General features: G+C 36.2%; 1 protein-coding gene across 1 annotated transcript; it reads right to left on the bottom strand.

Annotated features, from left to right (window-relative positions):
• Position 1: 1 nt before the first annotated feature.
• Positions 2-27,981, bottom strand: Art3 (ADP-ribosyltransferase 3 (inactive)). Its single transcript, XM_071614817.1, has 9 exons — positions 27,910-27,981; positions 20,898-21,609; positions 10,101-10,133; positions 8,917-8,949; positions 7,169-7,198; positions 5,397-5,429; positions 3,617-3,649; positions 2,294-2,326; positions 2-304 (listed from the first exon to the last, which is right to left on the bottom strand). Exons 1-9 carry the CDS (start codon positions 27,976-27,978, stop codon positions 171-173), a joined length of 1,110 nt encoding a protein of 369 aa, XP_071470918.1. The 5' UTR covers positions 27,979-27,981; the 3' UTR covers positions 2-170.
• Positions 27,982-27,999: the final 18 nt, after the last annotated feature.

The following is a 27,999-nucleotide window of genomic DNA, read 5'->3' as shown; positions in this document are numbered from 1 at the left end:
TATATCTGGACCAACTTTCTGAATTGCAAAACAAATAACAAATATACAGTTCTCATTTTATAAAGTGGCTTTGGCCAACAAGTGAAAAATACATCATTCCTTTTGATCTCCTATAGGATCCCTGTAGTGTATTTCAAGTAAAGAATAAGAAAGATAAAGACTGTATCAAACTATGGAGCAACAAAAAGATTTACAGCAGAAGCACTGATTAAAATGATGAATGTCCCAAATGGTGGAAGAAGCCTTTTGACAGAGGATGCAGAAGGATTGGTTTCGGGACCTGGAACAGGACCTGGAACAGGAGCTGGAGCTGGAGCTGGAGCTGGAGCTGGAGCTGGAGCTGGACCTGGATCTGGACCTGGACCTGGAGCTGGAGCTGTTAATGAGAACACACAGTCACTGACACATCATTTTTTGGTATCAAGTATCATCATCTATACCATATATCCTGAATATGTAAATGCTATAAGTTAAGTTAGAAGCTTACTGAAATGCTTCTACTCGGGAACAATTTTCAAATAAATGTAGTTCTTAACAAATTTCAGGTTATATTCCTCTCTCCCACCCCCATCTCATATAAATATAAATATATATATATACACACACACACACACACATAGATCATCAGGTCATGCTGCTCTGGGTTTTATCTAAGGTTTCACAGGATTTAAAAGCCAAGATAATTTTTTAAGTTCTCTTTAATTTCTTAGAAATTTTTGTTTCTATTTTCTGTATATATATTCATGCAAAGTAAAGACTGTCTCTTCTATTTCAAACAAGACAACACATTTCACATGCATATGCAAACCGCTACCAGATAATAGCTTCCTTTTAAAGCATTGATTCTGCAAGCTGACAGAAAATAGTTTTTCCTCTACATATACATGGCTATAGAGAAAACTGCTTTCCTTGCATCTGAATTCTTATAGAGAATCAGTGGACTCCATCTACAGGATAATCCGTTTTATGCTGCTCTAAACTCAGATAATGGATTTAAGGTATGTTTTTTCTTTAAACAGACTGTACAGGGAAAGATTATCACAAATGGGATAACCAGACTTCATAAGTGAAACCAAGAAAAAGAATTTTATAAAAGCCTTCATGTCACAGGGCGTGGTGGTGCATGCCTGTAATCCCAGCGGCTCAGGAGGCTGAGACAGGAGGATCGCGAGTTCAAAGCCAGCCTCAGCAAAAGCGAAGCACTAAGCTACTCAATGAGACCCTGTCTCTAAATAAAATACAAAAACAGGGCTGATGTGGCTCAGTGGTCAGGTGCCCCTGAGTCAATCCCCAGTACCCCCCCTCAAAAAAAGCCTTCATGTCAATTTATTTGCCATAGTTATAAACAGGCAGTTGTATGAGTAGAGACAGGGAAATAGGATAAACTCATGCATTAGTATGTCATCACAGAACAGTGGTTCTCAAGAGTATAGTAAGTCCTGAGAGGCAATCTGGACAACTGTCAAAGGGATTTTCTCTTTTATTCTTTTTTTAATGTTGCTGGGGATTGAACCCAGGGCCTTGTGCATGCAAGGCAAGCACTCTACCAACTGAGCTAGACACCCAGCCTGATTTTCTTTTTTATTGTTACACCAATGGGGTGCAGGTAGGAGGGCTAGATATGCTGAGATGATTAAGAGAGTTTTGCACAATGAAAAATCAACCTACTTCATGCCCAACTTTCAAATGCACTGCTAGACACATATGCAAGTTAAAAACCTATTTATAGTGATTAAATCCAGAATCTAAATCAGTTTTACATATAAACAAAATATTTTCAGATGGTTTTAATAAAAATAAAACATTTTTATCTAGTATCCACTGTGTTTCTTTAGTTTCATTTTCTTCTTACATAGAACAATTTCTAATCTCTTAAATTCAAATTTATTTGAATACATAAATGAAAACAACTGATTTCATTAAGCCTTTCAATATAAGCTAAGCATTTACATATTGAAATATGTTCTTTTGTTATAAATTACATTCAGGATATTATAATATTTTTTATGGGTATAAGTACATCTGATCTATGAATCTTATTTTAGGATAATACAAGGGCTTTGTACAATATTTGTTATTTAAAAAAAGGGTTGAAAAGATTTCAACTACTGTTTTAAAACAGCATAGTCTCCAGTCATAGCTGAAAATGATTTTTCAAGAAACAAAGTTGCCCCTATACATATTGTTATAATACCTTAAATTCTTGCAACTTCCTTTGATAAGAAAAATTAATTTCTCACTTTTTCTACATTGCAGAAACATTAATCAACAAAAGAAATGAGATATTTCTTACTAGGACTGTTGGTATTTCCTTGACTTTCATCTTCTAAAACAAAAAGAGATTTTGAGTTAATTGTATTATACATCTATTTATCTGGAAGGAAAAGATAAAAAAAAAAAAAAACAAGGTCCAATAAAGATTAAGCAAACTTGATTATCTCTGAGAGCAGGCAGGATTAATAAGTTTAGAAGTATATGGCAGGTTGCAGAAAAGTTTAGTTTTTACTCATTTATGCTCTTTGAAAAATTTCTCCATGAATATGCATTTCCATTAAAATAGAGGTTAAAATGTTGTTTACCAAAAAGGTACTTTTTCTACATACTGAACTCAGATTTTCCCAAGTATACCATTAATGATTTATTGTTTGTTATCTGTCAGGCGTAACAAAAATGCTTTATGTACATTACTTCTTACAATCCTAATAGGCAGGTATTGTTAGCCATATTTCACAGATGTTCTTTAAAACACCTGTGACATGTTTTGAGGTATGACATACCAAAAATCACAGAGGTTAAGTGGTAGCAATATCTGATTTCAAAACCTTTACTTTTAATCACTATTCTATACTATCTCCATGTGTGTGTCTCGCATTGAAATATTTCATTAGTTATTATATTTTCACAGTTTTAAAACTAAATTATAGGAGCTCAGGATAGAGAATAGAGGTGTATATCAAAATCTGTCTGGAAGACAAGTGTCAAGTGGCAGAAAGTGAACAAAACTTGAAACATTTGAGTCATGGTTGTCTCTTTCTAGCCTTTTACTGTTCCTATGTTCCACTTCCTCATCTTTGAAGTGACACTGGATTAAATGAGAACTCGTGAACTGTTTTGACATTGTCTTTTAAAAAGGCTGCACTGTACATAGTTTTAAAGGAGAGGGCACAATACAACACAGTCTCAGCAAAACCCAGGGTCCTATTTGTGAAATAAAGGAGAGTGTAGTGAGGAGCTCAATGTTAATATGCCATATAGTTGTCATTCACAGTTCTTTGATGATGCTATTCCTATGTCCATAGATTCCCTCCCTATTCCAGTTCACTCTGGAAAGCCTCCTGCCTCATTCTGGAACAGAAAAGCCCAGCTGGACAGTTAACTGTTCCAGTTTCAGGTCAAGCATCATTTTTCTCCTTGGCCCAGAGAACCTTAATAGCAGTCCACTGCTCACAATAATAAGTTCTCAACCTTCCCCTCCTCTGCCATTCAGAGAAGGATGTCAGAAACTGTAGAGCCCAAATATCTTCCCTAGACCCGCTTAAGCCTGACATAACTGAGTGATTACAGTGAAGGACTTAGAACCACATGGTGCCTCCACCCCCAATATAGAATTTATTACCTTTTATTTCATCTGGTTCTACCACTTTTATTCCTAAGTGAAAAAACATATTTTCAGTTAATAATTATTTACTATTTTATTATTTTTTATCATGTATTTTACTTCATTAGGTCCTAATTTACTCCCAAAAGACTGAAGTATCCTCATTTCACACAGGTAGAAGCAGAGACACACAAAAATGAAGTAACTTATACAAAGTTACCTAAAGGAAAGTGGCAGAGGAGCGACTTCCTGAAGCTAGGTATGTCGGTCTACACAGCCCGTGTTCAACCCCCACTCCCTGCTCAGTGGCCATCTTTCAAACAACCACAGTGTTACTATCAGACCCTGACGAAAGCATCAGACAAACTCAGGTCCACACAGTGGAAGAGATAAGGACAGATGAAGTGTGTCATCAGTATCACTAGGGGTTCACTTTCAAATTGTGGCCAAACAAATCCATCAGTGCTAATCTTGGTTAGTACAAAAGAGTTACTGAGCCCGCTTTCTGAGCCTGTATCCATAACTGAACTGTGACCATGCTGTTTCTGTGCATGGCATGCAGTTTCAATAGGCAGCACTCAGTACTATGTGGTTAGATTTAATTGAGCAGATGCTGAAAATCTAATTTCTTTAACAGGTTACCATTGCCCTAATTAAAAAAAAAAAAAAAAACAACTTAAAAAACACTTTTTTTTTTTGGTAGATGGACACAAAAAAAACACTTTTTAAAGCACTATAATGAACTCAGGAAAAAGGATTTTAAACATTAGATAGGGGATGGCACCTGAGATTTTATGGTTTGATAGTCCTTACAGATATTCCCATGAAGTAAATATGACACTTGAAAGATGACAATTTTGAGGCATAGAAGTGCCATTACTATCATAGCTCTCTGGTAAAATATCATATGTCCATTTTTTTTCTTATTATCTCAGGAAAAAACTTGAGGAGCTTTTTTCTTCCCCTGTACACATAAAGTTCTTTACACATAAAGTTCTGAGGTTCTTCTGAAAAACGTGACTGGAGTCACTGTTCACTTTCTCTGGCCAAGAAACTCAAGGTCCCTCAATAGCCTTGCCCTCAGTTATAGCTCTCATGTTAAAAATGCTCATTTTTATAAAGGTTATTTATTCAAGGTATGTTAAATCTGTCATGGTAAATATGCTGGAAAAACACACTTGTGGAATCACAGGTATTTTCAGTGACTTTCAGTTTGTGCCAGTGAATATGATTTTCAAATTCTGGTCTGATGTATTCAAGAGATACGAGCCCCAAAGGTCTGACTGCACTATAGTTTCTGGCTTTTGACTGAAAAATTTCTGGCTCCATAAATTCTTATTGTACAAATCTACACCAAGCTTAGAGGAGCTTTTTGTCATAGCACTTCACTCAGTGTGTGTCCATGCCAGGAGAATACTGGGTTTTGTAACCTGGAGAACCCACATGATGAGTTGTTAACCAAAGCTAACAGCTTGTGAAAGAGCTGAAGTTTCTATTGAGTAACTTTAGCTGTAAAATCTGGAAGGTGCTGGCCTAGTGCATCCAGGTTCCAGCAACTTTGCTCTTAGCCAAGATCCCAACACAGCTAACTTCCTGCCTCGGAGACTGTTCCAAGAGCACAAGAACGCTGGAGAGGAAAGGTACTTTCTCTAACCCTCATCCCAGATACATTTTTGTAGGTGATTGACGCAGTCATAAGGGAATATTAGTGAACACTGCCTCATGATAATATTCTCTTTAGTCCAGGTAACCATTATCACCTCATACTTGGGTTCAGACCAACAGAAAACTATCTTACCAGGTATTTCAGTGGATTCAAGGCTTTTCATACCTAAAGGAAGGAATGATTATTGATAGTGACAATTAATTACCTTGCATTGTTAATGTTCCCATCCTTTTACTACTTCCCCCAACAGCAGTAGAGGAAAAAAAAGAGGGGAAAGAAAAGAGAAAAAGAGAAGGAAGAGAATGGAAAAAGAAAGAAAACAGCCACAACAAAAGCACCTTTCAATGGTTCTCACTTTCCAACAGGATGAAGTCCAAACTCCTTAAGCTAGACTTAAAGAACTACCATGATCTACCCCTTATATCTCCACCTCATCTTCATAAGGCAGTCATATAACAACCATTTTTAAATGAAATATTAATGGGTTGAAGTCTCTGCTTGGTTTAGCTCCTGTCATTACAGTTATTAGTTCTATAATTTTGGGCAGGCTACTTATTTACATTAAAGTGGGAGTACTTTCTTATATCATTAAATGATTTTAAAAACAATTTTAAGCTTAGTGTTTCATAATGTATACATAATTTATTTAACAACACTCAACTGCTAAACACTAAGAATGTTTCTAAATTTTTGGTACTGTAATATCTGTGATGAAATATTTTTGTACACAATTTTTTGCGTTTATTTCTAATTTCTCTGGACAAATACCAAAAGTGTTATAACTGGATAAAAAGATAAAAACATTTTTAAGGCTAGTAATATACATACTATTAAATTACCCTACAGAAAATTTTTTCCAGGGGCTCAGGGGTGTAGTTCAGTGGTAGAATATTTGCCAAACATGCAGTAGGCCCTGGGTTTGATCCACAGAACCCCAAAAGGAAAAAAAAAAAAGGAAAAGGGAAGTCATTCTAATTTATAATCTCACTAGAAAATTATAAAAATAGAGTCCTCTCCCAGGACTCTTAAGAGCATCTGAATAATATCATTAAAAAATAAGCCAGCATGGTGACACGCATCTAGTCCTAGCAATTTAGTAGGCTGAAGTAGGATCACAAGGTCCAGGGCAGCCTCAGCAATTTAGCAAAACCCTGTCCACAAAATTTAAAAGTTAATTAATTAAACAAAAGGGCTGCAGATGTAGCTCAGTGGCAGATCATCCCTGGGTTCAATCCCCTATAAAAAAAAAAGTAAATAAATAAAACAGCTGGGTGTGGTAGCATATGCCTATAATTCCAAATACTGAAAAGGCTAAGGCAAGAGGATTGCAAATTCAAGGCCAGCTTAGGCAATTTAGCAAGACCCTGTCTCAAAATAAAAATAAAAGATCTGGGAGTATAGTTCAGTGATAGAGCACTTGCCTAGCAAGAAAGGCCCTGGATCCAATCCCCAGAATAATAGTAACTATAATAATGATAACAGCAACAACATTTAAAATAAAATAAAAATTTGGAGATAATGCTGTGGCATGTACTAATAATTAAATTGCTATAGCTAATAGCATCTATTATTGAGACTGCTAGAGACAGAAATAAATAGAGAATCATCATTTTCATTTAGAAAAAAAGTAATGCTATTTGTTATGCCCATCCAAAACTCCCAGTCACAAGAGTTCATGTAACAAATGTTCTCTATTTTCAGGAATTGCCTGAAGATTGTTAGACAAGAGACAAAACTGCTGAGTCATTTTTATAAAGAGATGCCAAACTAAGGCACTAAGCAGTGCTAAGGCTGGCACTGCCTTCTTCCCATTCTTCCTTACTATACAACATGCATGGCTGCTCACACCCGTAAAGTGAACTGCTGCAAAATGAAAGCCCCCAGAGTTCATGAAAGTGTCTTACCAGGGTCCTCAAGACTCTGGTTTTCTTTACCTAAATTACAAAAAAAGAAAAATCAGTTTTAATTGATCTAAATAACAAGAGATCAAAAGAAATAGGACTTACTAAAGCTACAACATAACTATTTTCAAGGAAGGCTGAGACAGGAGGATCACAAGTTTGACATTAATGGGGTAACTGAGCAAGACCTTGTCCAAAATAAAAATGTTTAAAAATTTGGACAAGATCCAAAATTAGCTTTGTAGTAAAGCATCTTCCTAGCATACGAGGCCTTGGGTTCAATCCCCAGCAATACACACACACACACACACACACACACACACACAAACTTATTTTCATGGTAGTATGGCTATAAAGAACCCCTTGGTATATCCGTAACTACTGCCACTGAATTTTAGTGTCAGCCAGAAACTAAATGTAACTTGGCTCTCTGGCCCTCTACATTAACAAAAACCAATATATATATTTATATATCCTAGTAGTCTCAAGAAAGCAGGAAAATGTCTGTTTTGAATTGTTAGCTAAGGTCCCTGTGAAGTGACCAGAATTTGGGACTGCAATAGGCCATTTAAGAGGGGTTGCTGCCAGTCATGGTGGCACACACCTTAATCCCAGCAACTTGGGAGGCTGAAGCAGGATAATAGCAAGTTCAAGGTCAGCTTCAACAACTTAACAAATCTTTTTTCAAAATAAAAGATAATAAGGGCTGAGGATGCAGCTCAGTGGTATAGCACCCCTGGGTTCAACCCCCAAAACAAAAAAGACAAAAAGAAAAGGGTCTATCAAGTCCATTAAGACAGGAAGTATCTTCCAGAATATGAAATAAATGGCATATTTAAGGAAAGGGTGAATTTTTCTCAAGATAAACTTATTGTAGCCACACGGGCCAAACACACAAGGAATGTAAATACAAATACATGATTTTATTGTATCTCCATTAATGGAAACTTAAAAAAATTTATAATCACCTGGATATTTTTAGTCAAACAATACTTGTCCAGGGGCAAAAAATTACAATGGAGTAGCATTGGTTTGGGGCACTTAAAATGGAGTTGGGAAGCCATGAATCAGATCCCAGGTGGAGTGCAGACATGACCACTCCTAGCTCTGAGATGACCTTTGAAACACTGTTAACCTCTACTGACCTTCTGTTAAGGTATCCCTTATCCCAAACTACCCAGAGAGTTCATGCCCATTTCCTCTCTTACAAAACAGTCTGATTATAAAACACCAATCACAGTTCCTAACAAGTATTTCTAATTTTCACCCTTCTTGCAGTTTAAAGCTATAAATTCAGCTGCCATTTTATAAAACCCTGGAGCACATTTTCAAGATTGCCTGAATCTGTTTTCCTGGTCTGTGATCCCATTAGTCCTGAATAAATGTAATTTAGATTTTATTCTCGGTGGACATATCACATGTCAGTATATTTCAGAGTTGCAAATACAGTTTTCTACTTACATTTGAATGTTGGCTTCACACAAGCTAATTTCAATGACTGACTATAGAGTTACAGCTCACAAACCTCCCAGACCAGGTCTTGAGCAATTAGCTTTTCAGATCTCATCACCCTATTCCTCAGAAAGTTTCTATATTATTCAGATCTCCAGAGCCATCTCTCTCTCACTGGAGGAAGGTAAATTTCCCCAGAATAGGTTTTATTCATCTAAGAATTCATTTGCTAAACTGGAAAGAGCCATTAAACATTCTTATATTATAATTTTATTTTTTAAAATTAAGAGCATACTCACTAGGGTTGTAGATGTAGATGGGCTGAAAATATTCTGAAATACAAATATGTTTTCATTACTTGCTATTCTACTCAGATGTGAATGTCAGTTTCAGTCTATCTTTAAATGATTACTAAAAATATAAAGATTTGAGTTGGCTTACATTCAAGAAACATAAAACATGGTTATTATAAGAAATATAAGACTTCAATCAATAGACAAATGGATGTGGGTTCTTTTTAATTACACAAAGAAGAGAAAAAGTAGCCAGGAAGGCATTTAGAATTGGACCCTTGTTTTCAAAACTTTTAATAAGGAAATCTTCAAAAGGACCCACTGACAGGATACATCAGTACAAGACATTTTCTGGCAACTTTGGTTCAAATCTATTAGACTTTTAATAATGCCATTCAAGAATACTCTTGGGGGGCTGGGCTCAGTGGTAGAGCGCTCACCTGGCACATGTGAGGCACTGGGTTCAATCCTCAGTACCACATATAAATAAATAAATAAATAAATAAATAAAGATATTATGTCCAACTAAAAAAAAATTAGAAAAAGAAAAAAAAAAGAATACTCTTAGAATTTCCTGTCTACCTTCCCAAATCTTTCCTGACTTTCTTCTAAGAAACATTTTTTGTTACATCCTGTTTTTCCATGGCAAAGCGGAAACACCTCACTATTGTTCTGTCAGCCCATATTTTCCCTTTGAGCCATTCACTCCATTCATTAGTCTTCCAAATGTTATTTCCTAAGATATAGGAATGGGAGGAGTTTAGCTCTTTGCAGATGGGCAGTGACCAGAGATGCAGGGGCACTCTGGAGTCCTTAGGCTCCCATAAGGACAGGCTGGGGTGAGTGGCCTGTTTGCCTGAGGGCAAGGCAGTGTTTGAGAGAATAGCAAAAGCAAGAATGGGGGGGGCTGGGGTTGTGGCTCAGCGGTAGAGCACTTGCCTAGCACATGCAAGGCCCTGGGTTCGATCCTCAGCACCACATAAATAAAGATATTGTGTCCAAAATAAATATTTTTAAAAAAAGCAAGAATGGAGCTGGGGTGGGGAGTTACAGTAAAGGTGGAGCTCACCACCTGAGAAAATGATGGTTGACAGAACAGGAGCACCATGGTGGGAAGGATTTGACTCATACTTGTGAGAAACAACACTGACAAAATTCCATTAGAGAGAATACTTGAAAGCATATCTTACCTAAGTTCTCGATGCAATTTTCAGTTTTCAGTCCTGAAACAGAAAGATTAAAGCTTTGTTACATATAATGTAAACTAGTAAAAATTTTAATTGATCGGTGGCTCTTGATAATTTAGTCTGTCAATTCTTAGCCTATAACCCATAATTTTGTGGGATGCAAATGTGTTCTTAGAACAGCCACTGAACACTATATAACTTTTGACAAAATATCTGACCTTTCTGGAATTCAATTTCAGATAAGTCTGTATCTGTTATTGGGCAAAAGAGAATTAAGATTGTAGTGCTAATAATCCTGTGAATTAGCTGAACTTCAGAGAGGACAACTACCCTGCATTATCCAGGTGAGCTCAGTCTAAACACAAAAATCCTTAAAAGTATGAGAGGAAGAAGAGAGCATCAGAGAGAGGCAATGTGAAGAGGGCTTAACATACTGTTTGTGGTTCTGAAGATGGAAGAAGAAGAAGGGCCACAAATTTAGGAATGGCAAGTAGCTGTCATAAGCTAAGTAAGGCAAGGAAACATTCTTGCCCAAGATTCTAGAAAGGAATGCAGTTTTACCAACACCTTAATTTTAGCTCAGTTAGATCCATGTCAGACTGCAGAAATGCAGAATAAATAACAATCATATATAGGTATATATAAAACAATATAACAGACATTAATAACAGAATTTAATGTTACATAAATATTAAATAAATACATAATTTCCATAATGAATATTTATAATATATCTTATATATAATAAATATCTAAGATAATAAAGCTTTGATATTTTAAACCACTAAATTTGTAATTTTTTTACAGAAGCAACGGAATACATGTACACATACATAAAAACAGAAAATATCTAAAATGAAAGAGGAAAAAAACTAAAACAAAAATAATAGAGACTCACTGAATTATGGAACGACTTTAAGAAGCTCACTATAAATAAATAAATAATAAGTAAATAAATCATTTAAAGGGAAGAATAGGCTAGGGGTGTGGCTTGGAGGTAGAATGAGTGCTCAGCATGCACTCAGCCCTTGATTTTATCCTCAGCAGCAGCAGCAACAACAACACACACACACACACACACGCTTGCCCATACATGAAAAACAAAAGAGGAGTGAAAAAATATTTGAAGAAACAACAGCCAAAACTCCCCAAAATCCAATGAAAACCACAATCACACAAATCTTCTATCTTTAATAATAAAAAATTCAAGAGACAGTAAGAAAACAAGCCACCCCATTAAAAACGGGCAAAATATTAGAACAGATACTTAACTATATATATATAAATGGCAAATACATACATGAAAGGATGTTCAACATTACTACTCAATAGGAACATGCAAGTGAAAAAACATATCTTTTTGGAACTATAAAAATGAAAATGACATAGCATACTAAGTGTTGGCAAGGATGTGGTAGAATTGGAACTCTTATTTAGTCCTGGTAAGGATGTAAAACTACTTTGGAAAAATACTTTGGCAGCTTCTTTCAAAACTATACAAATACCTACCATATAATTTAGCCAACATACTCCTAGATATTTATCGAATGGTAATGTATGTATATATCCATACAAAGAATTATAAAGTTAACAAATGATTTATTTGTAATAGCCCCAAAGTGGAAACAATCTAACTTTTCTTCAACAGTTGAGAGTATACAAATATATTGTGTTGTATCCAGGATTCTATAATAGAATGTAAGGAACTATTGATATATGCAGCAACATGAATAATCTCAAAATTATTATTATGCAGAATGAAAGAGGCTATGCAAAAAAGAATATGATAGTACTTGAATGAAATTCTAGAAAGTACCAACTAATATTTATGGTCAGAAAGTAACCTGTAGCAGGGCTGGGGTTGTGGCTCAGTGGTAGAGTGCTTGCCTAGCATGAGTTTTAAAATTTGATACTCCGAATGCTACCAAAGGATATTTCAATGCTTCAAAAGAAACACAGTCACACTTGTTATCTGTCTGGACACTGAGTGAACTACTAGCTTGGGTAGAAGGCAGTTTCAGTTATATGTTAAATGTTACCTATCATGTTACATTCTGTTTGATGTCATCATATATTCGCAAAGCTGGGTCTTAAGCAATTGTGATAAAAGGCAAGTATATGTGGAAAGCAATGTGGAACATGAAATAAGATAGTATTTAATCTGATTCCAAGATCTGAGAAGCTGTGTGCAGTGTCTAACAGGCACACACCTCCCATCAGCAAGTTAAATGTGGTAAAGAATGAAATAATCACACTTTATTGAAAAAGTAAGTGTAGCATTTTTATAACAATTACTAAAATATTAGGATATACTTACTGAGTTATTTGTATTTACTTAATAAACAGAAACTTTTGTGTATTTGTTTTAACCCAGGGACATGGAAAAAAATTGTGACTAAGCATCATGAACTGAAAAAGTTTGAGAACCCCTGCATTAAACACTGCACTAGACTTATCTACAACTTTACCCAAACTACTGACTCAATGGGTGCCTTGCTTACAAGACTTGATACATGAAAAGACAACATAGTTCACTGATAAAACAGCCTGCCCCAGGTTGGGCAAATCCAGTGGAATGTTGCATTCATTTGTTGTAGTGATGTAAATTGGTCTTTGCCTTGGATGCTCTGTGGGATGAGGTGAACCTCAAAAGAGCATCCTGGAAGGGATACAATACTTTGAGAGTGAAACACACTTATATTGGCTCATGTGACAACACTAATACCTTAACTGTAATGGTAAGGCTACTGGGTCACTCAGAACTGGATTACTAAAGATAAATCCATACTCAAGTATCTCTATATGGTGTTTCCAATGCAGAAAATATAACTTGTGATTTCAATCTTATTTTACTCACATATATAAACATGAGTGATAGAAATCACCTGGGAACTGACAAAGCAGATGAGGTATATGTGACCATCGTCTCTATTATAGCTTATGAATCTATAAGCAAATCTACCACAGTAAGAAAATCATTTATAAGGACTAGGACTTCAAATGAAAAATTCTACCAGTCTTCTCAATGAGATTTCTCCAGGGCTGTCTGCTCTGACTATCTTCAGTTACTTATAAGCTGTAAATAGCCATCCTAATTTACCTTGGTTGAGTTCCCAAGCACCAAGGAATCACGAGTTGAAGAAAGAAGGGAAGTGAAAGAAGAATATACTTATGTAGGTATGCTTGCTCTGACCTCAGTATTTTGGTGGATATAAAACTGGCTTTTACTACAATAAAAGAATATATTTCCTGTAACCTCAGCAAAGTACAGATCATATTAATCTGATAAAAACACTAGTTTATGAAATTAGAGGCTTACTTTGCTTCCAGTGGCTAATTTTCTCTTGTTCTCAGAGGTCAACACAGAATTCATCATCATGGGAAAAGGACAACCAAACTGGATTATCCCCAAGAGGAGGTGACAAGACTGTAATGGATTGGACTGGGATTAAGGTGGCAGCTTCTGACATGGCTATCAATGATCCTGTCTCTTGGTATTCACACTCCTTTGTAATCTTCTTCCCTTGAGTGTGGGCTGAACCTAGTAACTTGTTTCTAGCAAACAGAATGCAGCAGAAGTGATGATCTGACACTTCCATGGTTAGGTTGTAGAAGTGTAACTTGTTGGTACTCTCTTGCTCATCTGATGAAGCAAGTTGCCTTGTTGTGAGATGCTCTATGACAAGATCTATGCAACTAGGAACTAAGGAAGACCTCCAGCCAACTACTCATGAGGAACTTTGGTCTTGTTTGAACTCATGAAGGACTGCACCCTGCAAACAGCCATGTGAATAAGCTAAGAAACAGATCCTTTCCAGTCAAATCTTAAGATGATTATAGTGTCCACCTAAGTATGCCTGGATTCCTGACCCACAGCAACTGTAAGATAATAAATGTTGTTTTAAGCCACTAAGTTTTGGAGTAATTTGGCATTCAGAGGATGACTAATATAGGCTTAGGTTCTGTTTTCTATATCAACTTGTCTAGGATACAGTTAGTCCTCAGTTATTCAATAAAACACTAATCCAGTTGTCATAATGAATGTGTTTTGTAGATATGACTAAAGTCCACAGTTGGTTAATTTTGAGTAAGGTAGATCACCCCAAATTACTGTTCAGGCTTGGTTCAATCACACCTGAAAGGCTTTAAGAGAAGAGGCTTTCCAAAAGAAGAAGCTCTGCCTGTGAACAGAAGCATAAGCTCATGCTTGAGTTGCTTCCAGCCTGTCCTTCACCCCACCCTGCCTTGTGGATTTTTAGAATTGACTTACTGGTTTCTTAAAAGTGTAAGCCAATTCTTTTAGCAATACATTTCTAAATAAATATTTCCTGCTGATTCTGTATCTATGGTTGAACCTTGACTGATTCAACAGTGATAAATGAATCTGGTGGGTGAAAGTCTAAAAGAGTTGTTGGTAAGCAGTCTTCAAATTCTTCTAAGTATTGATTCATAGTGGTGAACTGGATATGTCACTTACTCTGTGGTATTGGATATGTTCTTTCTTATTTGTTTTAGCTACATGGATTGATATTCCAACCCCAGACATTCTTAGAAATTAGAGGCTTACTTTGCTTCCAGAAATTTTGCCATTCCAAGGAAATGCTAATGGGTATCAATCAGAACCAATAGAGATACATACATTTATTAAGCTCTCAGAAGCTGCAGGTGAATTTATAAGAAATAAGTTGGATAGCCCCATGGACTCATTTTCTTTCCCCCTTTAGATGTCTTAACAGAGAGCTGGCTTGACAGGCCTCAGTAAGCTCAATAAAATACGCTAAAATAGCCATTGAAGTCCAGAGGCATATTCTTTCTAATGAGGCCACTTTCCCAACTGGGGAACATTGATATTCTCTAATCCCCAAGCTCTGTAAATATATAAATCATTATACCAAGATTACCCCTCATTACAGAAACATTGGCCAAAATACCATATCATCTATGCCAACCCTTCAGGGGATAATATTGCTCTATAAATCTTTCTCCTGATAAACGTGTTATGTTTGTATTGTAGGGAATCCAAAAGCTATTGCTTTCCTCTAGGTATGTATAATTTATCCACTGTTCTCCCAATCCAGATGTAATTTTCCAATTGTGTAATTTTTAACAATAAGGAAAGTAGCCTGATTACACTGCTGATATTCTACTTTTATCAAGTTTTGTAGGAAAATAGTATCAATGATAGTAAATCTGCAGTGATTTTCTATTGAGAAAAAAGAAAGGATATTTTTCCCCTCAGAGTTCTTTCTCTTATTAGATGACTACCATTAATGAGATAGCAATAGTCTCTCTACCTCCTAACAAACTATTTTTAGTTAACTAGTTTTTATAAAATCCACTAAAAATTTTTAGCTTTAAATTCGTAGACAGTAACACAGGTCTGTGTTTAGTACATTAAATTTAGTGCTGTAATTTTTTTTTTTAATGCTTGGGATTGAACCCAGGACCTTATGCATGTGAGGCAAGCACTCTACCAAGATATATTCCCTAGCCCCTAGTGTTATAACTTTTTAAAAATCCTTTTAGAAATATTGTCTCTTTGTATCTAGAGTCATAGGTAAATCCTGTCAGTGGAACAAGATTCTGAATCTATCCTCCTGACTTGAGCTTTTAAAATCCCTAGTCAGATTGTTGCAAACAGCTTGTTTCTGTTTTTAAATCAAGCTTGAGTTAGTTAGCCATAGGGAGTTTTTGGACTCCATTCTCATAGTTATCTCTAGATGGCAGCAAAGAACTCCAATCTAGGATTAAATACCATAACTCCTCTCAGTTTCAATCAACACACTCAAATACAGTGGCTTAGAGCTCCCCAAACACATGATACATAGAAGTATCCACAAAGGCCTCCTTTTGTGGCTAGTCTGAATATTAATTTGCTGTGCATCTTCTGCCTAATCCTTGTTCCCCTCCCCACATCTTCACACAGGACTCATAATGCATTTTTCCATGTAGGTCTTAAGCCCTGGCTCATTCAGAATCAAACCAGTTAGCTCTACCTCTTTTACTATATCACAATTCCCATCACAAACATGGAGTCATTGCCCAACATAACCCAACAACTAGGTATTAGTACAAAATCTGGCTTGTAGCCAGGGACCCACAAATAACATTTGTCTAAGTGCACGAGAACACCAAAAGTAGAAGTACTTCAGTTGTGTACAATGTGTCAAAATGCATTCTACTGTCATGTATAACTAATTAGAACAAATTTAAAAAGAACACCAAAAATACTTCAACTATGTTTCTAGCTGTGATATGCTGGTAAAGTTTAACACACTTGGTGGTGTAGTACTCGTTAATTTTCCTTTTTTTTTTTTTTAAGAGTTTTAGAGTTTTATTAAAACTGTGTTTTTAAAAATTATTATTTGTTTTAATTAGTTACACATGTCAGTACTGTGATCTTGACATATTATACATTTGAATCTAGCAATCAGAGAAATGCAAATTAAAACTACTCTAAGGCACCATCTCACTGCAGTAAGAATGGCAGCCATTATGAAGTCAAACAACAACAAGTGCTGGCAAGGATGCGGGGGAAAAAGGTACACTCATACATTGCTGGTGGGACTGCAAATTGGTGCAGCCAATTTGGAAAGCAGTATGGAGATTCCTTGGAAAACTGGGAATGGAACCACCATTTGACCCAGCTATTCCTCTTCTCAGACGGCATACTACAGGGACACAGCCACATCAATGCTTATAGCAGCACAATTCCCAATAGCTAGATTGTGGAGCCAATCTAGATGTCCTTCAATGGATGAATGGATAAAAAAAAAATGTGGCATTTATACACAATGGAATATTACTCAGCACTAAAAAATAACAAGATCATGGCATTTGCAGGGAAATAGATGGCATTAGAGCAGATTATGCTAAATGAAGTTAGCCAATCCCCCCCCCCAAAAAAAATGCCAAACGATTCAAATGGGGTAGAGAGGAAGAGCATGAGAAGAAAATTACCTCTAGATAGGGAAGAGAGGTGGGAGGGAAAGGGGAAAAGGGGAATTGCATGGAAGATGGAGGAAATCCTCATTGTTATACAGATTACATGTATGATGATGTGAGGGGGAAAAAAAGAAGTGTGTCACATTAGATTGGGTAGAGAGAAGTGAGGGGAGGGGAGGGAAAGGGGAGATAGGAAGGACAGCAGAATAAAATAGACACAATTGCTATATGTATATTCGTGACTGTTAATTTTCATTGTAAAGCAGTTTCCACTTCTCAGTGATTTCACTTTCAGTTATCACTGGTCAACTGCAGAAAAATCTGCCTTAATTCTTTCAAAAAAGAGACAGCAGTCATAGCTTATATACAGTATACTGTTATAATTATTCTATTTTATTAGTTGTTACTGTTGCTCTCTTGCTGTGCATAATTTATAAATGAAACTTTATCACAAGTATATATGTATAGGAAAATATAGGGTTTGTTATTTTCTGCAGTTTCAGGCATTCTCTGGGGGCCTTGAAACATATCTCCCATGGATAAAGGGGGTAGAAATATATAACCAAACCATGGTCAATTTTAAACTCCTGTGATATAAGAGGAACTGGGAAGAAGATATATGCCTTTAATTTGCTTTGATTAATTCTCAGTTGATTATAGTTAGCTTGGGTTTTGGTCAGGTCCAATGTATAGTTGTTGATGAGAATGAACACTTTCTTTCAACACAAATTTACTCACGGCATCCTTCATCTATCCCCTCAAGAAAAATAGTCTTATTCAGATGCAACTCAAATACAGGAATAGAATAAGACAAATGAGGGGCCTAGAGTATAAAATTTAAGGAGGCACTCCCTTTCAGAATCATGCAAATGGAAGTAGTTTAAGTATATGGCCCTAAAAGTGAAAACTTCCTTCAATTTTGCAACCTTGGTACCTCAAGAGCCACAAACCTTCTGCCATCCAATCCTATCAGCTCCTAACTCAGGCATGTCTCACCCTACCCAGCCTTTTTAATTTACAGTACCTTGGGCACAATGAGGCAAGATCTAAAGGTCTAACCCACTTCTAAGACCTATGTAGTACTCAATCACAATGCTTGACACAGCAGCAATAGTTTTTGGTTCAGCTAGAGAGTCACACTTACAAGACCCCGAAAGGCCTAATCCTCACCAGTTTACTGAGTTTTGCAGAAAAAAAGAAATGCAAGGCAAGGAACATATGCTATTTAGCAGCAGGTGAGCATTAAGTATGGCCCTTCAGTGCAAGTCTTCATAGTCCAGGAATATTCTTTAATCCCCCAAGATTACAGTTAGTCACAAGGAAAGATTACACAGGGAGGTGCAGGAACCTCTGTAGTTTAGTAACCTCATACCACATAAGAAGACAGTATCCTTGAACCTGCCAATCTTGTACAGGATTGATACAGGTCCTGTTTGCCTTCTGGCATTCAACAAGGAGAACACGTGGGTGTGCTGCACCACATTCAGGAAGGCCCCAAACAGTGGCCTCCCTGTGGGTATTTATAGTTCATTCACAATCCTACCAGCTCACATGAAGATCAACAGGAGGCCACTTTCACAGAAGAAAGGGTTTTTATTGACCCTTTAAATCATATACATCAAGGCACAATACCATAAAGTTTCAGAATTTTAGGAATAAAGAAAACACATTAAACCTTTCAGATTAAAAAAATAGGTTTCAGGAAGGGGTTTTACAGCCCAGTAAGTGAGTGTTTGATTAGTATGTATGATGCTCTTGTTTGTATTCAGCACCATAAAAAAATCAAAACAGGGGCTAGGGCTATAGCTCAGTGTGTGAGACACTAGGTTTGATCCTCAGCACCACATAAAAATAAATAGATAAAGATATTTTAAAAAAACAGACTCATCCAAAGTTTTAGTAGAGTAGCTTTCAACTTTTTTTTTTTACAGAAGTTACAGATTTAGATATCATTGGAGGAACATCTTCAAGTTTCCAAGGAAAATAATCTCTAAAACAGAAATACAAATTTACAAAAACTACTACTCAAGCAAAAAAGTAGATCTTTCAGACACACAGTCTTAGAAAATTTGCCTCGGTGTATAATTTATTAGAAAACTGGAGAATCCCCAGTCCCACACCACTAAACAAAGAAGTGATTCAAGGAAGAGCTGCAAATGCAAGAAATAAGGAGTCTCTCATAGGAAAGGTTCCAGGACATTCAGCAAACCTAAAGAGCATATTATAGAGCAGGATGTTGGGGAAATGCAGGAAGAAGAGAAGAGGAAGAAGAGGAGTAGGAAGAGGAGGAGAGAGAAGGGAAGGAGGTGGAGGAAAAGAGAAGGAAGGGGAAGAAGAGAAGGAAAAGCAGAAGATGGGGAAAGGAGGAGGAGGACAAAGAGGAAGAGAAGGGGAGGAGAAGGCAGAGGAGAAGAAGGAAGAGAAGAAGGGGAGGACAAGAAGCAGAAGAACAAGGAGGAGGAAGAAGAGGAGGGCAAGGAGGAGGAAGACAAACATAAGGAGGAGGAAGAGGAGGAAGAATAAAAATGACAGATTATCTGACTGTATTAAGAGATTTCTATTTCTGTCAAATAATTTGGAGATGAATTAGTGATGGGATATAAAAAAACTAAACAAGTGGGGAAAAAAACCCTAAACAAACAAAAATCATAAAATAACCCTTAAGCACTGAAGAAACAACTCTGATTCAGCTACGACTGGTCTTTGCTACACGGAGAGAACAAGAATAGCAAAATGCACACATGGTGGAGAGGAGGGTGGTAGTTATCAAATGCTTTGGGTTTAATGACATAACAGCCATTTCTAATTCCCTTCTTTCTTGTCTCCCTACACTACAGAAGCCAGTAAAGCTAATTTTTCCATTTCCAAGCATGTTTTCCAGCTATGATTGAAAAAATAGTTCTAGTAAATCATCTGTAATCAGAAATCTACTAAGGTTTCTGGAAAAGTTTTTACTTTCCTAATTAAATAGGTAGATTTGGCTGTTAACCCCCTTCCCTTTCTGTCTTGGACATAGATCAACGCATACAGCTGCAACAGTTACACTGCAAACACGAATCCATTCACCAAGGATGGTGAACAGACAGACAGAAAGGGCCTGAGTAACTGATGATGTAGATGAGCCACTGCACTAGACAGGCTGCCCTGAGACTTATTAAACAAATACTATCAGCCAGGTTTTCTGTTGGAGCTAAAAGCAATAAAGAATTCTTAACTAAAACATTGTACATAGCTCATGCTTTTTAGCAAGAATTTAATAGTGTCTAAAATTTTTTAAATGAAGAAATAACATGTTGAAGCATGCTATTTCTTTAGATACATGACAATAAGTACCTGAAAAAATAGCTACAATATTAAAAATAAATGCCACTGATGAGTAAGTGGATAGATAGGGCGGGGATTGCTATTTTTCATTGTAAAGTAGGTTTAATGGTACACTAGGGGTTCCTGACAATAGCACTACCCTATATTTTAGGTCAGTTAATTCTCTGTTGTGGGGGGCTGTCCTTGCATTATTTCAGTGTCCCTGACCTCTATCCGTCAGGTGCCAGTATTAGTCCCTCACATCTTCCTCAGTTGTGACAATCAAAAATATTCTGACCACTGTTAAATGACCCTGCAGAGCAGAGCTGCTCTGGCTGATAGTTACTCTTATTATACTATTCTGTTTTTTAACTTTTAATAATACTGTAAATGTATTATTTTGATAAAATTAAAGTATGGATAAAGAAACAGTATAAAACAAGCTAGACTGGAAACTGCCAATGTCATTTCTCCTTTTTAACACTTCTCTCCCTGGGCCTAAGAATCCCACTCCATTCCTCCCAGACAAGCAGAGTTAAGAGAGACACTTACCACCTAGAAACGCACACTCATAATGGCTGCAGGTCTTGTTTGTGCTTTGAAGGATAAGATTATTGCTATCCCCTTCCCGTGAAACCTGGAAAACCTCACTCAGAGGTATTAAAGTAATTTTTTCATTTTCTTTATCAAAAAACTTTTCAACAGCAATTCCAAAGCATGTGTGGATGGTTAACACAATTTGTTGCTCATCAACTGTTTGAGGTTTGGCTGAGTATGCCATTGTGAAATTGCTAAGCCTGGCTTGGTTTAGCTCTCCAAATGTAAATGAAGTGTCCTGGCTTATTCTATACACCACATTTTTGTAACTTTCCTCACAAGGTCTTCTCAGCAACTGCAGGGCTCTTGTCAGGTAAAAATGAAAAGCTTTGAACTGGAAGTCATAGATATAAGCTTTTCGAGATTTCCCGGCCATCTTCACAGCTTCATTGAAGAGATGGTAAAAAGGAGTTTGCTGTTGATATTCAGAAACATACGCTGTCAGGGCTATTCCATGGTTATCCTTAAAATTCAAAGGAAGAAAGAGCTGAGCTTTCTGGGCTTCCCATTTGGCTTTTGCATTTTCCCACACAGTCTGTAAGAGCTGATGGGTTGATTTTTCCTCTGTGAGCAGTTGAGGAACATATTTCGTTTCCATCCTATCAATACATTTCAGGTATTCATCATCAAATGTATTATCAGCCATGTCCAACATTTCAGCCTTCACCTTCAAAGGAAAAGGAAATTAATACTCTTGAAATGAGATATTTAGATATTTATTTATCACTTTGTCTTACATTACTATACCCGGCCTCTCATACCATGACAAGATTCTCTCCTTGCTTACAACCAACTGTGGATATGATTTTTATGCATAAAGCATATTCCATTGCTATTGATGTTTTCTTTCCCAGTTATAACTTTTTTCCCTGGGGATTGAACCCATGGGTGCTCAACTACTAAACTGAATCCCCACTCCTTTTTACTATTTTGAAATGGAGTCTTGCTGTATGGTCCAGGTTGGCTTTGAACCTGCCTTAGGCTCCCTAATTGCTGAGATGACAGGAGTGTGCCATTATGCTAGGCTTTAATTATGACATATTTATGTAAAAGAATACATATAAATAGATGAGAGCTATATGAAAGAATAAATATAAATGGACTAAGCCTGTAACTCATTTACCTGCATACTGTGATGCAGAGGAAACTGAAGAACTTGGGGGAGGGGGGTAGTCCTGGCTTGGAACAAAATCCTTAGCTACATTTCCTCAAACAAGATTGTTGAGAGAGTCTAAAATATCACATGCAAAATACTGTACATGATAGGTAAGTATAATGGCAAATATTAACTCCTTTTCTTTGGGCATACCCTGTCTCTTGTCCATATGGCATAGACAGGACTGATTTTGCACTTCCAGCCCAAAATATAAGCAAGTGATCAAGGCCTAGCAAACAGAAAATTCCCAAAGGAAGAAACAGATCTTTCTTCCTCTAAAATCATAGGCCCTAAAGATAATATTGGTTGGGGATTTCTAATAATTTCTAATAATTATCCTTTTAGTTTAATAAAGAATCATTTCTGAAAGTAAAGTAATAAAGACTTAAAGAACTGAGAGGGAAAGAGAAAGATAAGGCTCATAAAACATATTTGAGGCCCTTAATCTAACTGAATCAGAAGACCATGCTTTATACCAGTCATAAAAGTTAATAAAGTCTCTTATTTCTTGAGCTATTTTGAACTATATTTCTGTAGCATACATTGGAAAAGGCCTAGTGCATCATCTAAATGACACATATGCTCACATACTGTAAGCAGCAGGGTGATATAACATTAATTTAAAGCCAGTCAGCTCTGAGTTCAAATTTAATTTCCATTACTAACCAGGTACTAACTACATATGGGAAAGTAACTTGACATTTCTGAGTTCAATTTTTCATTAAAAAAGGATAAAGCCCTTAGCTCACATATCAAGCTTTCAACTAAATATAATTATTGATTATTATTATTTCAGGATAGGAATCATGCATTATACTGCAAGTTTCTCAAGAGCAGAATCTGTATTGGATTTATCTTTAATTCCCAACCACTCAGTATAAAACCTGGCTAAATATTTAGGTGAACTAAATAAGAACCCTATACACTGACTTATGGATCAAAAGTAAGATGAGAAAGTCTGCCCAGGAATACTATTTATGGGTTTCTACAGTTTCTTTTTCTACAACTCCACAGTTGTATGGTACATGGCGACCTACATCTGCTTAAGGATTTCAGTTGGAGACTTTATAGAGAATAGAATATAGTGACGAGCTGTTAAGTTAGAAGCTTCATGTGAACAAATCATAACAGTGTGTGTGTGTGTGTGTGTGTGTGTGTGTGTGTGTGTGAGAGAGAGAGAGAGAGAAATTTTTTTAAAAAGTCTAACCCAAAACTTGATCCTACTATCTCTTTTCTCCCTCACAAACTTCTTGACAGAAATATCTGTCCTTGCCATCTCTAGTTCATTTCCCTCTACATCTCAACTTTTCCAACCAACATTCCTCCACCCATTCAGCTCTGAGGGGATATTTCTTTTTATTCTACCTGGTCACTAAATGTTGGGGTTTCTTTTTTAAAAAATATCTTTTAGTTGTAGATGGACACAATTCCTTTTTTTTTTTTTTTTTTATTTTTATGTGGTGCTGAGGATCAAACCCAGTGCCTCACACATGCTAGGCAAGTGCTCCACCACTGAGCCACAATCTCAGCCCAAATGTTGGGGTTTCTTAGGTTATTTATATTCTAATTCTCAATTCTACCCCCTTGGCAATTATATACACTCTCATAGTTTCAATTATCATCTAAATACTCTGACATGTCCTGTAAATGCCAGATTTACACACCAACTGACTACTTAATACCTCCACTTGAATGTCCAAAGAACATGTCTAAAGCCAAACTTTTAAATTAATTGACTATAATTACTACTGATAACAACCTGGTTCTTAATTTGTGAGGCTTTCCTAGGTAACTCTTTCTTAAGTCACCCTCTGTGTCTACATCATCTCTAAGGCCTAACAAATATTTTCAGAGTTCTTTCCACATGCCAGGCACTAAGTGCTTCATATGAACTATGTCATTTAATCCTCGAGGAAGGTATGATCATTAGAAACCTTTTTTAAAAAGACTTTGAGGAAACCAATATACAGAGAGATTGAGACTTACATTGGGATTTGAATACAAGCAGCCTGCTCCAGAGTCTTGTCCTCTTAGTCAAAATGTTCTGTTGCCTCTCAAGATTAAAAATGTTTCAAATGATGAAGACAACTGACATTTATGTAGCACTTTTAGACTATAATTTTGTTTTATGAAAGTTGGGACAGATGATTATTAATTAATATTAATATTTTGTATATTAATATTTATTGATATAGTAATTGTTATTATTATTTTAAAAATGAGGTAACTAAACCAGAATAAGAAACTGTCTTGATTATTAGCCACAGAGTATCCTCCTGAAGAAATCACTGAGACCCCTACACTCCTGGGTTTGTAGGTCAGTGTCTTGACATGGGAATTTGAGCTTCAGGAGATCAAATCACTGCTGTCTCATAGTCAAGAAATGCACTTTCCTCTGCAGCACAGAATGTACCAGAGTGCAGTTTGGGCACCAATGCCTGATTTATCTGCAAGACTTCAATATAAGACATCAGACTCTGAAATCACCTCCCACATTCCTCACCTCATATCAGAGTTGATCCAATATGTTCCTGTCTTTTCCCTTTGCCTCTAACCAGTCTCCACATGTCTAATTTTAGATGTTAAGCCTTTCTGGCTAGACACCACAGCTGATTGTGTGTTCTGTACAGTGCGTGCCTTGAGCAGTGATAAAGTTCACAAATGCCACTAGTACTCAGGGACAACTGAATGGATACTAAGAAACAGGTACAAAAGACTAGGTGAACAAGGTGATTATATATTTTTTTTCTGATTTAGCCACTGAAACAAAAGCTCATACTGATGAAATTCAATTACTGAAAAATGTAATACAAATATGTGGAAATGATCTACATAAATGCTCAAGAAGAGAAACTGGTTAAACAAATTACAGAACATTAATAAAACATTAACAAAAGCATTACAATTATGTTGCAAGAGAAAACTAAAGTACAAACTAAAACCACAAGATACCACACCCATTGCTATCTTGATAAAACAAAAACAAAAGGAAAATAACAAGTAACACAAAGACACAGAAAAATCAAAATCATAATACATTGTGGTAGGATTAGAACATGGTATAATCACTATGGAAAATGGCTTAGTAGTACCTCAAAAAGTTAAACACAGAGGTGCTCAGGTGATCCAGCAATTCCACTCTGGGTATATACCAAAGAGAACTGAAACATGTTCACAATTTTGTTAGCATGTAGCAAATAGTGTAGCCCCTGATATACCACTTACATACATATTTCCTGTATGTATGTAAGTAAACATTACTAGGTAATGCTACCACATAGTGTTTGTATTATTCTCCAAATATATCAAAATGATTGTGATTATATAATTGTTTAAAGAGAAAAGAAGGAAAACTTATGTTCACACAAAAACATGTATACAAATGTTCATGGGAACATGAACATAATACAATAGCTGTAAAACAGGAGCAACTCCTCAGCAGCTTGAGAGGCTGAGAGAGGAGAATCCAAGTTCAAAGGCAGCCTCAGCAATGGCGAGGCACTAAGCAACTCAGTGAGACCCTGTCTATAAACAAAATTCAAAACAGGACCAGGGATGTGGCTTAGTAGCCAAGTACCCCTGAGTTCAATCCCAGTACCCAAACCAAAACAAAACAAAAAGAAAAACAGGAACAACTCAAATTTCCATCAACTGATGAATGGATAAACAAAATGTGTTATAGCCATACAAAAGATATATTATTCAGCAACAAAAAGAATGAGGAACTAATGTGGGCTACTACCTGAATAGGCCTTGAAAACATTGTTAAGTTAAAAAAACAAGACACAAAAGACCATTGTTTTTAAGATTAATGTCCAGAATAGGTGAATCCACAGATGCAAAGTAGATTACTGGTTGCCAGGCAATGGGGGAAGGCAGGAATTAGAGCTGCCTACTCACAGGTTTTTTTAGGGTGAAATTTATGAAGTTAGATGGTAGTGATGGTTGCACAACATAGTGAATATACTAAAAATCAGTGAAATGTTCACTTTTAAATGGTGAATTTTTCAGGTATGTGAATTATTGCTCTATTTTTATTTTTTTTTTGGCTATACTGGGGATTGAACCCCCCAGGAGCACTCTACCATGACTAGAGAGCTACATCCCCAACTGTTTTTATTTTTTCATTTTGAGACGAGGTCTTGCTAAGTTGCCAAGATAGGCCATGAATTCGTGGTCCTCTTGCCTCAGCCTCCTCCCAAGTCTTTGGGATAACAGGCCTGTGCCACCACACCTACCTAGCTCAATTTTAAAAACACACAAGAGAATGTGCAGACAATAGAATATACAATGATTCTCTAGATAATGTATCAAAATATTAAACTAGAAAATAGATAGAATTTTAATAATTTAAGACATTTTAAAGAAGGCATTCAAAATCAGTGTATAAACAGTGATGATGTGGTGGCTGACATCTGGGGGAATCAAATGAGATATGTCTGATATTTTAAATGAAAATATATTATACAATCTTAAAGATTTAACTGCAAATAAATACAATTTCTATCAGAGAAAAAATGTTCATATGAGAAAAGAGTAATTATATAATTTGATTTAAAAAACCATGTAATATATAGAGGAGAAAAAGTGTTATCTTAGTTTGTCTGCATCCAGCATGAAGTATTAAAGTGGGAATTAGGCAGCTGAAAGTGTAGTAGCCTTTTGATTATAAATAAAAGTGAAATATGTATCTGGTTATATGTAAATGTTAATGGTTGGGAGTAAGAATAATGTAATCTCTTTCTTGTCAGTGCTATCCTGGAACATGACATCCTTTGCAACTGAGGTCACACAACTGAGTCATCGGAGTTCCTCTTTAAAGCAATGCCTGGACTATACCCTAGACCTTCTGACTCAGAACATGGCCCCATCTGTGTAGATTTTAAAATTCCCAATAATTCTGATGTGTGCCACTGGTGTAGTAACACTGACCTGGATACTACTTAGCCCTAGCTTTTTGATTTTGGTATCTCAGTATCCTCATCTGTAAAATGGGGATCAAATGAGATTCTTAGCCATGGGAGAAAGTATTTGGTCAGATGACTTTAAATGAATAGACTGCTGTGTTGAAAAGGCTTTATTGCCCTGCCTCAAAATATATAAATACAAGATATATAGATAGATAGATAGATAGATAGATAGATAGATAGATGGATTTTCTTACCTTAGCAGTCTTGCAAATAGCCATTTGTCTTGGGAGAAAGACAAGTTTTTCTAGGTGCCATGAAGGAACACTGATATTGTTGATGTGTCTTTGGAAGTGGGGTATGAATGGAAAGGTAAACTGATATTTTTGGTTCATATGTACACACTAGAAGAAGCTTTTCATAATAAACTACACAACAATAAAAAAACACATGTAAACAAACAATATAGCATTACCTTATTTTGGGAAAAAAACATGATATTTTCAGAATATTTTTTGACATGGAAAGACATGTATCGCAGTATTAACTTAAAAGCAAGGTTAAAAATAATACTATGTATAGTGTCAATCTATGTTCTGTAAATTACACACACACATATACACAAAGAAATGCCAAAGGATGATATGTACCAAGACCTTAAGGAGTCTTTGCCTCTGAGTGGAGAGATAATGGATGATTTTTATTCTCCTCTTTTTGCTTAATTTTTTCAACTTCCCACAGTTAACATAAATCATATCGGCAAAATGACCAAAAAAAAAAAACCTACTTGTAATAAATTCATTTACCTATCTTACCTTCTCTTATTTCCACACAGATGCCTCAGGCAATGTTATATCAAGTGTTTCCATTCCAGTGACCCCATACTTCCCATTCCCAACATTACCTGGAAGATGTCCATTAGAATCATGGCTGCCAGAAGCATGGTGACCATTTCAAAATGTCCTGTCTTCATTTTTCTTTTCTAAATTAAAAA

The sequence above is a fragment of the Marmota flaviventris genome, chromosome 7 (assembly GCF_047511675.1).
Source record: "Marmota flaviventris isolate mMarFla1 chromosome 7, mMarFla1.hap1, whole genome shotgun sequence".
Classification (NCBI taxonomy): domain Eukaryota; kingdom Metazoa; phylum Chordata; class Mammalia; order Rodentia; family Sciuridae; genus Marmota; species Marmota flaviventris.
This window is presented reverse-complemented; position numbering and strand designations above follow the sequence as displayed.